Here is a 12,444-nt window from a genome sequence, read left to right as displayed (position 1 = left end):
AGGAAGTTGGCCTTAGAGTCAACAAAGCTGGGTAACTCATGGAAAATGTGGGATTTGAGGTAGGCTAAAAGGATAGAACAGGAAGAAGAGAGAAGGGAATTGGATAAGATAAAACAAAATATGGATCATAATGCTTCTAAGTGCAGTCTCTTTCTGTCCCAGTATTACAGTTATGGCCATGAGATGCAGATGTTTGAAGAGATTACTTTGAACCTAAAAGTATGTAAGGTAGCTAGGTGGTGCAGCGGATAGAACACTGGAGACTCATTTTCCTCAGTTCAAATCTGGCCTCAGACACTTACTAGTTGTGTGACCCTGGTCAAGTCACTTAACTCTGCCTCAGTTCTTCATCTCTAAAATGATCTGGAGAAGGAAATGGCAAAACCATTCCATTATCTTTGCCAAGAAAACCCCAAGTGGGGGTCACAAAGAGTCCAACTCAAATGAAATGAATGAACAATCACCACAAAAGAGTATTTGTTACTTTTCCATTTAAATCATATAGTAATTATAGCTATTTATATTAAAGTAGGCAGAATGGCTCACATTACATATAAGTTTTCCCAGATTAAGAAATCTTTGCAGTAAGTTTCTCTGAGGAAGGTCTGAGTCAAATTTTAGAGCCATTCCCCAAATGATAAATGGTCAAAGGGTATCAACAGACAGTTTTCAAAGGAAGAAATTCAAGTTATCAACAGCCATATTAAAAAAAATGTCTAAATCACTAATAGAAAAATGCAAATTAAAACAACTTTAAGGTGAACTTCATACCTCTCAGACTAGCTAATTTGACAAAACAAAACAAACAAAAAAAAGGAAAATGACAAACGCTGGAAGGGCAGTGGGAAAACAAATACTTTAATCCACTGTTGGTGAACTAATTCAACCATCTGGAAAGCAATTTGGAATTATGCCCCAAGCTATTAAACTATCCACAAACTTTGACCTAGGATAGATACCACTACTAGGTCTATGCCCCAAACAGATCAAAGAAAGAGGAAAAGGACCTGTATTTACAAAAACATTTATGGTAGTTCTTTTTGTGGTAGCAAAGATTTGGAAACTGAAAGGATGCCTATTAATTAGGGAATGGCTGAACAAGTTATGGTATATCAAAGTGGTGGAATACTATTGTGCCATAAGAAAAGATGAAGTGGATAATTTCAAAAAAACCTGAGACTTGTTTGAACTTATACAAAATGAAGTGAGCAAAACCAGGAGAATAATTTATACCACAATAATATCATAAAGACAATCAACTTTCAAAGACTTGGTAATAACTCTGACCAACACAATGACCAACCCATAATTCCAAAGGCCTCAAGATGAAACATTCTGACTACCTCCAGAAAGCTAAATAGTGTAGAATGAAACATGTTTTCTTTTCTCCTTCTTCCTTTTTCTTCTTTCTCTCTTGCTGGAATTAATTTTGTATGACTTCTCAATGAATGGAACAAGAGGAGAGAAAAGAATTTGAAACAAACAAAAAAAAAAAACAAAAAAAGCAATGAAAATGGGAAAAAAAAAGAGAAGTTTCCCCAGGTTTCTCTGAAACCATCCCTTTCATCAATTCTTCTGGTATGGTTATTTCTTTTTCTCCAAGCAAGTACCAAATTCATGGCAATTCCAGGTTCGATGTGGGGTGGGTCCAGTATTCCATTTATTGAGGTTAGTTTAGGACAAGGTAATGCTTTGGATCAAGCTAAGGTTATCTGAACTAGCCTTGTCAGGAACCCTTAAAATTTTCTGGGAAAATATCAGTTAGGCAAACAAGGTTCAAGCTTCTATCAAATTCTCTACCAATACTTCAGGCAGGAAACATAAATAAAATAACAAAACATTTAATTAGGACTGAATTGCAAAATAATTTAACCTGACCTGTGAAATTCTAGTGAGGAACTCCTTCCACAAATGCAAATTAGCATTACCTGAGTTAATCCTTAACTTCTCATGCTCACAATCTCAGCCCTCACAGACAATCTGTAGTCAAGGCCTATAGATTTCACCTCTGGAACTTCTCTCCTCTGACACTGCTACCATTCTAGCACACGTCCTCATCACCTCCTTGCCTGTACTACTGCAATAGCTTGCCAGATGGTCTGCTTGCCCCAGGTCTTTCCCTACTCCACTGTATCATCCATTTAGTCACTAACATGATTTTCCTAAACAGTGGTTCCAATCATGTCATTTCCATACTCAATAAAGTCTAGTAGCTTGTAATCACTTTCAAGATTAAACACAAAATCCTCTGCTTGGCATTCAAAGCCCTTGAAAACCTAGCCCCACTCCACCAATTTTCCACTCTTCTTATAGCTTACGCCCTTGCCATGTACTTTTAGATTCAGTAACACTGGCATCCTTGCTGTTCCACAAATAAGACATTCCATTTCTCAGCTCCAGGCATTTTCTCTGACTGTTCTCCTGGAATGCTCTCCACCATCTCTGTCTCCTGGTTTCCTTCAAGTCCCAGCTGAGATCTCACCTTCTCCAGGAAGCCTTTTCCAACCTCTCTTAATTCTAGTGCCTTCCCTATCTTGTCTGTTCGTGTTTGTTTGTTCAATGTCTCCCCCACTGGATTGTGAGCTGCTCAAGGGCAGGGACTGTTGTGGGCCTTTCTTTGTACCCACAGTGCTTAGCACAGTGCCTGGCACATAGGAGGTGCTCAATAAATAAATGCTTATTGAGTTGCCTTGGTCACATAGCCAGTATGTGAAGAAACCTGGACTCAGGTCCCTTCTGAATTCCTCTAAGGCTGGCTCTTTACCCACTACATTGGGTTGCTTTTCCAAAATAATTAATGGGAAAATCAAGTAGTATAACTACTGTGCTCTCAGCACCTTTACAAACATGGGTAGACTCCTCCCAATTACTGTGCCAGTGGGAGAAGAAATAATGCACAGCCAATCCACCCTTGTTAGTGTGCCTTTAATGCTGCTCCCTTCATTTCTGTAGCATGCCATCTGCTGCTGGAGCCTCTTCTTTCTTGAAAGGAGGGTGTGATTGTTATTCTCTCAGACTGCCACTGGGCAGGCACACAAAGGAGGTCCTCAAACAGCTGCCCAGAGCTTTGTTCTCCTTCAACAGTACCCTCTGAAGGGGAGAAGTTAATTATTTTCAGTTTCCTTCCTACTCTCTAAAGGTGATAGGCCCCAAACCGTCAAAAATAGCGCAGATTTTAGAAGATGATATTCTTGATACTTGTATCATGACATGACTAGAAAATAAAGTTGAAAAATAACTACTTACATTCTAGTTAAATGGATTCATTGCTGTTATTTTGGGAATTTACATCTTAAGCAAATACAAAGCACAAAAATACTTGGGGGAACTATCATTTTTACACTATGTGGTTACCATGGATTTTCTTCATTAATGTAGAGCTCATTCCATTCTGAGGGTGGCTAGGAGGCACAGTGGATAGTGCAATGGGCATGGAATCAAGAAGACTCATTTTCCTTAAAGTCTGGCCCCAGATACTTACTAGCTATGTGGCCCTGAGCAAGTCACTTAACCCAGTTTGCCTCAGTTCCTCATCTATAAAATGAGCTGGAGAAGGAAATGGCAAACCACTATGGTATCTTTACCAAGTAAACTCCAAATGGGGTCACAAAGAGTCAGACATGACTGAAAGGACACAACATTCTATTCTGAATGGTTTACTTTTTCGTACTCTTTGAGCTTGTGGAAAAATTTAAATATTAAGGTTGGTTTATATATAATTGTCCCGAAGTATGTCTAAGTGTTCATACAGATGGGGGAAAAACAAAACCAAATCCATTTGAGATTTACCAGCTCAAAATCTACCTTACATTCTGCTTAAATATGTTTTTAAAAGGATGATGTTAAGGGAAAAGTAAGAGTGTGGTCTTTTCAAGGGTAGGCTGTCCACCAGAGTCCAGATCACTAAAATAATGTTACAAAGGAGTTACATCCTAAACTTTACACAAATCAGTCTTTTAAGAAACTAAGAGTACGGTCAGATTTCATTAACCTGACATTGAAAGAAGATGGAGACGTGTCATGAGCAAACTGAAGTCATGTGCAGCCAACTAAATGCTGTCCTGACCTTCATTATCTCTGCTCTGGATGTCCCTCTAAGAGATCTTGGTGGTCTCTTCCACAAGTTGTGATCTTGCCTTCTGGCTTTTTACCTCAATCTCTGTGTATAGCACCGGGTCATCTAATTTATGGGATAAGCAGCAATTTTTTTTTTTTTTTTTTAAATGAGTCCTAACCATACGTGGCTATACGGCATTATTCTAATGGAAAGGGGGAACCCCAGAAGAACTCAGAATTGAGCTGCAAGACAAATAGCTAAATGGGAGAAAAGAACCATTGTTTGGTAGGCCAGTAGCACCACACTACTATTTTTCACTCTAATATTCTTTTAAGAAGGTAATGACACACAAAACAATCAAGGAATGCTAAGAAAACTAAGAAGCCAATTTAAGGCCTCTTCCCTCTTAAGGTGTCAGACAACTGAAGATTAAAGTTAAGGTTATATGGGAGCTTTTAAATTCAAACCCCAAGAATGGCTTTTGTGAAAAGGTACTTAGTAAATTAGGTCAAGTATAAGGGAAGGCCATTAAGGTTAATGAAATTAAGAAAACAGTTCTATTTTTGTAGAAAAGCATAAAATATCAAAAAACTATGGTAGCTATGTTTCTTAGTTATACATGTCCACAGCAAAACTATTTTGACCCCAAGGACACGGAACAGGAACTATCACTCAGTTTGTACAAACTCATCTGAAGTACAAGCAGAATACCTAGGGAAGAAATAAAGAACTCCTGCAATACAAACTCAAATATTTATCAAGTGACTATAAATGGCACAATATTATTACTAAATTTTAAAAAATGGGAAAAGAGTTTTGAAAGCAGCCCACTATAAATGGGAGTCCAAGACAATAAAAAGAAGACAGTAAATACTTAACATAGATATAAAATTTGAGAATTTTTTTTTTGGGAGAGGCAGTTGAGGTTAAGTGACTTGCCCAGTGTCAGCTAGTGAGTATCACGTGTCTGAGGCCAGATTTGAACTCAGGTCCTCCTGACTCCAGGGCTGGTGCTCTATCCATTGCGCCAACTAGCTGCCTGAGAACATTTTTTATGTTAACTTTGGTCATTTAAAAATAGAAGCCAGTCTTACCTATTGCCATGAATATTTCATTTACATTCATTGATGTTTTAGCTGACGTCTCCATGAATAATAAACTGTTGTCATCTGCATAAGACTGTGCTTCCTGTTACAAAAGAAAATTGATTTTACCATTATGTTTTTTTTTTCACACAGCAGCTTCTATTTTCCTATTATCTACTGTTGGTTTAAACCTTGTCACATTGGAATAGCAATTGCATTAGCTTTTGGCAGGAGTATCTGTAGCTTTTCCATAAAAATCAACAATATGACAAAACTTCCAGTATTATTTGCAAGCATTTTCCCTATCTTTTTATTCTGGAATATATGTTACATAACTTTGTAAATATCTCCCTATGTCTAATACAATGATTTAATTTCTAATCCTGAGGAATTTGCTTTTAAATATTAACTCATTCAAGGTAAAAACAACTTTTATTCTGTATAAAGAATTCTGCTTGACCTACAGTGCTGTAACTAGCCTTAATGGTATTAATTATTTTATGAACAAAGGAGGGTTTTTTCTCCCCTTTCATGAAAGCTGAGAGTCCAGAAATCTATCCCTCAAAAGAATGAGTAAGACTCTATCATGAGATAAGTCTGAAAGTTGAATATAAGGAAATAGGTGTAATTAAGTGTAATAAGCAGGTGGACCAGGAAAAGATGTGCAATGTTACTCAATCCCCAGGTATGTGGTACTATCTCTACTTTTAAAATGGGTCTAGAAACCGGAATTTGGGGTGGGAAAAAAAGAAAGGTGATGAAATAAAGAAGGAGTTGGGGAGTGGGTAGGGTACACTGGTAGTGGTGTGAGAGAGAAACAACAGAAGATGACAGGAAAACACTAGTGATGGGAAGAAACTCAGGGTCTTGGAACTTAGGAAAGGGTAACATGGCATGTTAGATTAAATAGTGCATCTTGGGAACACACTCCAGAAAGATGCCAGTCTAGGGCAACAGAGAAGAAAAACCATATCAACAAAAGACTCTCTGAGGCCATGGAAGGGAATACAGATAACAATCCCACAGGGTCCATCGCTACAATGCTTAAGGTAAGACAGATGAGTAGATCCTAATACATATAAATACCTGAATAAAGACCATGTGTAGAAGGGCATAAGAAAGAAGCATGTAAGAAGAGCTCACACACCTAGAATGACAAACAATGAAGTATATTCTAAAAGCATTAATATATCTAACCTTTTAAACCAAATTTTGATCAATTATAAAATCTAAAATTTGTTAGAACATTTGGCCCAGGAAAGATGGGGCCAGATAATTCCAGAGAAAATTGGGAGAAGATTTCAGCCAACCAGACAACAGGCACTATTATCTTTTACTTTCTACCACATTCCATCTCTCCTTATATTTTCCCCAGTAATAATGAGAACTATTTAGTTCTACTAAAGGATTGTAGAGTATTTTCAAGGAGCAAAGGAAGAGATGTGAGGGAGAAAGAGATGATATTAAAGAGGGAAATTTTGGGTTTGCCAGTGAAAGAAAAGAGTAGAGCCTCAGGGTAAAATGGGTTCTTAAGGCCAGACACTGATGAACATTTTTCTTTATGCGCCCCCCACCTTGCATAGAGGCAGAGGGAAAAACAAAACAAAACAAAACAAAACATATATACAATGTTAGCTTCCTACCACTTACCTGGTTTTTAAAATGACTACACGGCCCTCCTCTTACCCCACCCCCCAAATGTTCTGGCCTATGATTTCATCAGTGTGGGAAATTCCCAGTATAAAAAATCTCTCCAGTGATGCAGATCAGGAACTTACACTTTTTTGAGAGTTGCTGTGCAGCATTGATGGGTTAAAACACTTGTCCATGGTCACATAGTGAGTATATAGCAAAATGAAAGACCTGACATATGTCTGTCTAGATATAGATATACACACACAAACAAACCACAATTTTAATTCTAGTGAGAACTTATACTAAGTCATAAATGATATATTTGAAATCAACCAACAAGGCACACAGACAAAGTAGAGGGGCTTATATTCTACTGGGGGAAACAACAAGGTCCTATCTAAGTACATACAGGATATACTAATAAACCCTTAGTGATGGGGACTGGAGGGGACCGGGTGCTAACAACCTTGAGACTCCACCTCAGGAGGCAGTGATGGAGTTGAGCCTTGAAAAAATCCTTAAGGGCTGAAAGCCGAAGAGGGGAAGAAAGAGAACATTTCAAGCATGGGGGACGGCCTATAGGGAGCATCAAACTGGCTGATTTGGCTGAAGCAAGGAGTACATGAGGAGGAAAAATGTAAAACTGCTTGAAGAGTCTGAAGTGAAAAGGGCTTTAAATGCCCAAACAGCAAAGTCTGAGTATCTCACCCTAAATGCAGTGGGAAGGCACTAAAAGTTTCTTAAGCAGACGAAGTGATAAGGGTAGACTTGTACTTTAGGAATATGAATTTGGCAGTTATGGGGAGGATGGGTTAGGAAGGAGGGAAGTGGAATCAGTGAAACCAATTAAGATGCTATGCAGCAACAGTAAGGTGTGAAGTAAAGCATAGTAATGGTCACCATCTCAAAAAAGACCAGTACGTAACAAGGTATGTTTTCCATTCTTAAGAACGTGCAAAAAATGGCTTGCAAGTAAAGTTATCATTTGCAGAAACTAGTACTGTGTGCAACTATCTTCTTCAAATAACAATGTCCCTCAATTCAATGAACAATAAAAACCAAACAAATACAACAACCCCGCCCTCTTTGCCAAACTGCACTTTACCCCCTCCCACAAACTTCTCACCCTGATCCTAGCACCAGCTGTCCCACAAAAGGCTTTAGGAAAAGATGAAGTCTGAGATAGCTTTCAGGACTTAAGAACAGAACACAACTATAGCTTTCTATACTTTATAATAAGAACATTTTATTTTAATTGTTAGGCAACGGAATTAAGTGACTTGCCCAGGGTCACACAGCTAGTAAGGGTCAAGTGCCTGAGGCTGGATTTGAACTCAGGTCCTCCTGACTCCAGGGCCAGTGTTCTATCCATTGCACCACCTAGCTGCCCCTAATAAGAACCAGTGACAAAGTGCTTAACAGATCAATTCTTACCAGTAAGAGTTACCCTCTAACAACGCCTATTTACTAAATGAGTATTAGTAAAATTCATTGATCAATCAGTAAATTAAAATACCATGAAAATTCAGATATTTATTATAAACTTATTCATCAGTTATGTCAAAACATTTGTATATTCTTTAATCTGTAATTTCAATTGAAAAATGAGTTCAGAAAAAATATTCTTTAATATTTGCTTTTAAGTTAAAAAGTTAAAATACAACATACCTGGAAATCTACAGCTCTTTTATTTGCTAGGTCAGCCTTGTTCCCTGCTAAAGCTATGACAATATTAGGACTTGCTTGCCTCTGAAGTTCTTTAACCCAGTTTTTTGCTCTTGCAAAGGACTCCTGGTTAATTGGAGGAAAAAAAAACCAACACAAAATTACCAACTAAGAGTCATTTAAGCTAGCCAATTTATCTCTAAAATAGGCCTTTTAAAATTGTTGGGTATGACCTTATCGGAAATAAGTTCTTAAATACTATTTACGGCACTGTGCAAAAAATTTTCCAAAAAATCAATTCCTTTAAATGATGAAAATTTGACAGAAACAATATTATGTCCGGCCTTCCCACGTTTTCACATGGGTATTTCAGAGTTTCTCTTGAGTGAAGGGTTGCAGACTCAAAACGCACACTGAGGCCAGATTCCCACTTGGATCTTCCTTGCTTTAGGCCAGGCACTCTGTCCACTAGGCCACCTAGCTGACCAAGTATAAACTACAGTCACTCCATACTTACCTCATTTGTGATATCGTACACAACGATTGCTGCTTGTGCACCTCTGTAGTACATTGGTGCTAAGCTATGGTATCTTTCTTGTCCAGCTGTATCCCATATTTCAAATTTTACCGTTGTGTCATCCAGACATACAGTCTGGGTTAGAAAAGCAGCTGAAAAAAAGAAAAAAAAGAGCTTGAAATAAGTTAATCACTGATTTTATTAAAGTTTATATAATTAGATTATGTATTTCCACATTTAATTAATATAGAAGTATATTGGAAAGGGGCAAGATGCAGGCATGTAGGTTGGTGGACAGGGCTCTGGCCTATTCACTTAACTTCTGACTCAGTTCCTTATTTGTAAAATGAGGATAACAATAGATTTTTGTGAGGATCAAATGAGATAACAGTTGTAAAATGCTTAGCACAGTGCCTGGTACATAGTAAATGCTTAAGAAATGCCTGTTATATATATATTTTTAAATATAAAGTCTATTATTGGAACTAGGGAGATAAAACATTTAATTATCAACAATGGGATTCACCTGCATTTTAATCTAAAAGAAATCTAACAGAAGAATTTCTCTATCCTTATAATTTTGGATATTCTCTCAGCATGGGTAAACTGACAGCTCTAAGACATTTTTTTAATTCTAAAAATGAACACCCAAGAAAAATGGTTCAATGGGTGCACTGAAAAGAAACCAATAAAAAAGGAGTAATTAGAATAAGCTGAAGACTTAAGAACCAAATATTAGAGTAAGCTTACAATTTTGGTTATTTATGTAGACAAGGCATCAGGCACCTATGGAGGTTAATGGCATTGAGACTATCATCACAGTCACACACTCCCATTCTGCTACTTTATAAATTGTCATCTGCCATCATACCTCCACTCAGTGCTACCACAAGATAGCTGGGCTTACCCAGTTAATTCCTGGGCTCATTAGAAGAGAGAAAGAGAAAGAGAGAGAGAGAGAGAGAGAGAGAGAGAGTGTGTGTGTGTGTGTGTGTGTAAGCACAAAGCAGGGTGAACTATCTCATCTAAGATACAGCTATATTCTATAATAAATTAAATAAAAAAAACCACTTATTAAACACTTACTATGGCATACTGTGTGTACTAGATGCTATGGATACAAAATTGGGGGGGGGGGAACTGTCTTGAAAGAGCTTACAATCTTTTTTTTTGTTTTTGGTGAGGCAATTGGGGTTAAGTGACTTGCTCAGGGTCACACAGCTAGTAAGTGTCAAGTGTCTGGTCTGAGACCAGATTTGAACTCAGGTCCTCCTGACTCGAGGGTCAGTGCTCTATCCACTGTGCCACCGAGCTGCCCCCAACAGCTTACAATCTTGTAACTTATTAATTCACATATGCAAAGAAATATAAGGCCCTAGGTACATAGAAAGGGATGAAAAAACTGGTATGAGAGAACAGAAGCAACTGTGATTGACTTAGCCATTTCAGCAATACAATGATCCAAGAGAATTCGAAAGGATTTATGATGAAAAAATGTTATGCACCTCCAGAGACAGAACTGATGGCGTCTGAATGCAGATCGAACCATACTTGTTATTTTTCTTTTTAGTGTGTGTTCTCTTTTGCAATATTGTTAATACAGAAATATATTTTGCATGACTGCACATGTATAATCTATATCTTTTCTTTCCTTTTTTTTGCTAGGCAATGGGGTTAAGTGACTTGCCCAGGGTCACACGGCGCGTAAGTGTTATGTGTTTGAGGTCACATTTGAACTCAGGTCTTCCTGAATCCATCCAGTGCTGGTGCTTTATCCACTGCGCCACCTAGCTGCCTCATGTATAATCTACATCAAAAGCTCTTGCTTTATCAAGGAGGAGGGAACTTATAAAAAATGAATGTTAAAAATGGTTTTCACATGTAATTGAGAGAAAATAAAACAAAAACATTCTTTAAAAAAGAGAATGGAAGAAGGGATCAAGGAAATTCCTCACACAGCAATGTCAATCCAAGAAAACTGCCCAATCATGAGGCAATTGTCTTATGTTAATTTTACATTAGATTAATGTTTAAAAATTGAATGCAATTACTAAACAAAATGAACATTTCCATATACCAGAATAAATGGAGGGAATTGCACGTGAAAATGCAAATCTCTACTTTGAAGAGCCCATTCAAAGGTGTCTTGCTTGTCCTTTCAATTATTAGATACTGAAAGCAGAGAGGTGATATTATGTCTACAAACTCTTTGGATACTGCACAAGCAATATGCCTGAGATCCCTCTCTGAAAAAAATGAACAAATCTAAAATAGTTATGACTTTATTACCTTGAATTTCAAACCTGAATGATTCCAAATTCTAATATAATCATAAATTTAATATTTTGAAAATATAAAATAGAAAACTCAACATTAGTTTTAAAGTTTGTTGACAGTCACGTCAATTTGTTTTTGAAAGAATATAGGGTAGGATCAAAAAATATTTTGTTGTCACAAAGGAAGAACTATATGTACATAGCTAAACAAATGGGAAAACTAAAAATAAAACAACAAAAAAGGAATACCTTAAGGAAATGATATGTTGGTAAGAGAAGGAAGATCTTCTGGTTATCTCATGTTCTTAACTGTTTAATATAGCTTAAAAAAATTAATGTGTTTTACTAGAAGATATGGGATTTATTGCTACTCAAAAAGGAAAATCATGAAGACAAGTAACTTTATTATGATATATAAATAACCTGCTTCTATAAAGACAATGAAACTAAAAACATTTGAAATTAACTCCTGTTTCTTTAATAAGAAGGTAAGTTTTATGGCTTAGTACTGGAGTGGGGATGAGTGACCATGGGATAAGGATTAGGCACAAAGTCTGCTTCACAATCCTTGTGAGCAGAGTTCAAAACAACTATAAAAATAGTCAAATTTGAGCCCATATGCTTAAGTAGAATGATTCAGTATATTTCTTATTTAAAATGTTTTATTCTACATTGAGGAACTTGCAAATATAAACATTCATACAAATGTAAAACTGATCCCACATTAAAAAAATCTTTAATTTGCTTAAAAATAAGTTTATCATCTTTCACAAAATGATAGTAAAAAATCTGTCCGCTTATGATCCCTTTTGACTTTTTCTTCTATTTCCCCCTGGATTTTGTTATGTTTACCTAGTTAGAGTTTGTATGTAGAGTGATTTTGATTGTGTTTTCTCACTCTGCATTATTTCACATAAGTACTTTCCATATTTCTTTGTATTTTTCATACCTGTTATTTCTTATTATGCAACAATATTCCATTAAATTCAAATCTCAACTTGTTCAGCCATTCCTCAATGACTGGATAAATGGGCTGTTTCTAAGTTTTTCTGGACATCTGCTGCTATGGATTTTTGTACAGACTGTACTGAAAAGGTAAATATGACCAAACAGTGGCCAGATGTTATTGATTCTACTTTCTTGACTCTTAAATCTGTCCACTCACAAAGTGACTACTCTTAATTCAGGCCCTAATTATCTCTCCCCTGG

General features: G+C 36.8%; 1 protein-coding gene across 2 annotated transcripts in view; it reads right to left on the bottom strand.

Moving 5' to 3' along the window:
* RAB5A (RAB5A, member RAS oncogene family) overlaps positions 1-12,444 on the bottom strand; it is a 50,249-nt gene that overhangs the window by 6,245 nt on the left and 31,560 nt on the right. For both annotated transcript variants that reach the window (XM_027872470.1, XM_027872471.1), the window contains exons 3-5: positions 8,960-9,111; positions 8,446-8,568; positions 5,152-5,245 (exon numbers count right to left, since the gene is read on the bottom strand). In XM_027872470.1, the coding sequence (XP_027728271.1) occupies positions 5,152-5,245; positions 8,446-8,568; positions 8,960-9,111 (369 nt within the window). The remainder of the gene's footprint in view (positions 1-5,151; positions 5,246-8,445; positions 8,569-8,959; positions 9,112-12,444) is intronic.

This window comes from Vombatus ursinus, unplaced genomic scaffold, assembly GCF_900497805.2.
Source record: "Vombatus ursinus unplaced genomic scaffold, bare-nosed wombat genome assembly UNPS02014799.1, whole genome shotgun sequence".
In the NCBI taxonomy this organism is placed as follows: Eukaryota; Metazoa; Chordata; class Mammalia; order Diprotodontia; family Vombatidae; genus Vombatus; species Vombatus ursinus.
This window is presented reverse-complemented; position numbering and strand designations above follow the sequence as displayed.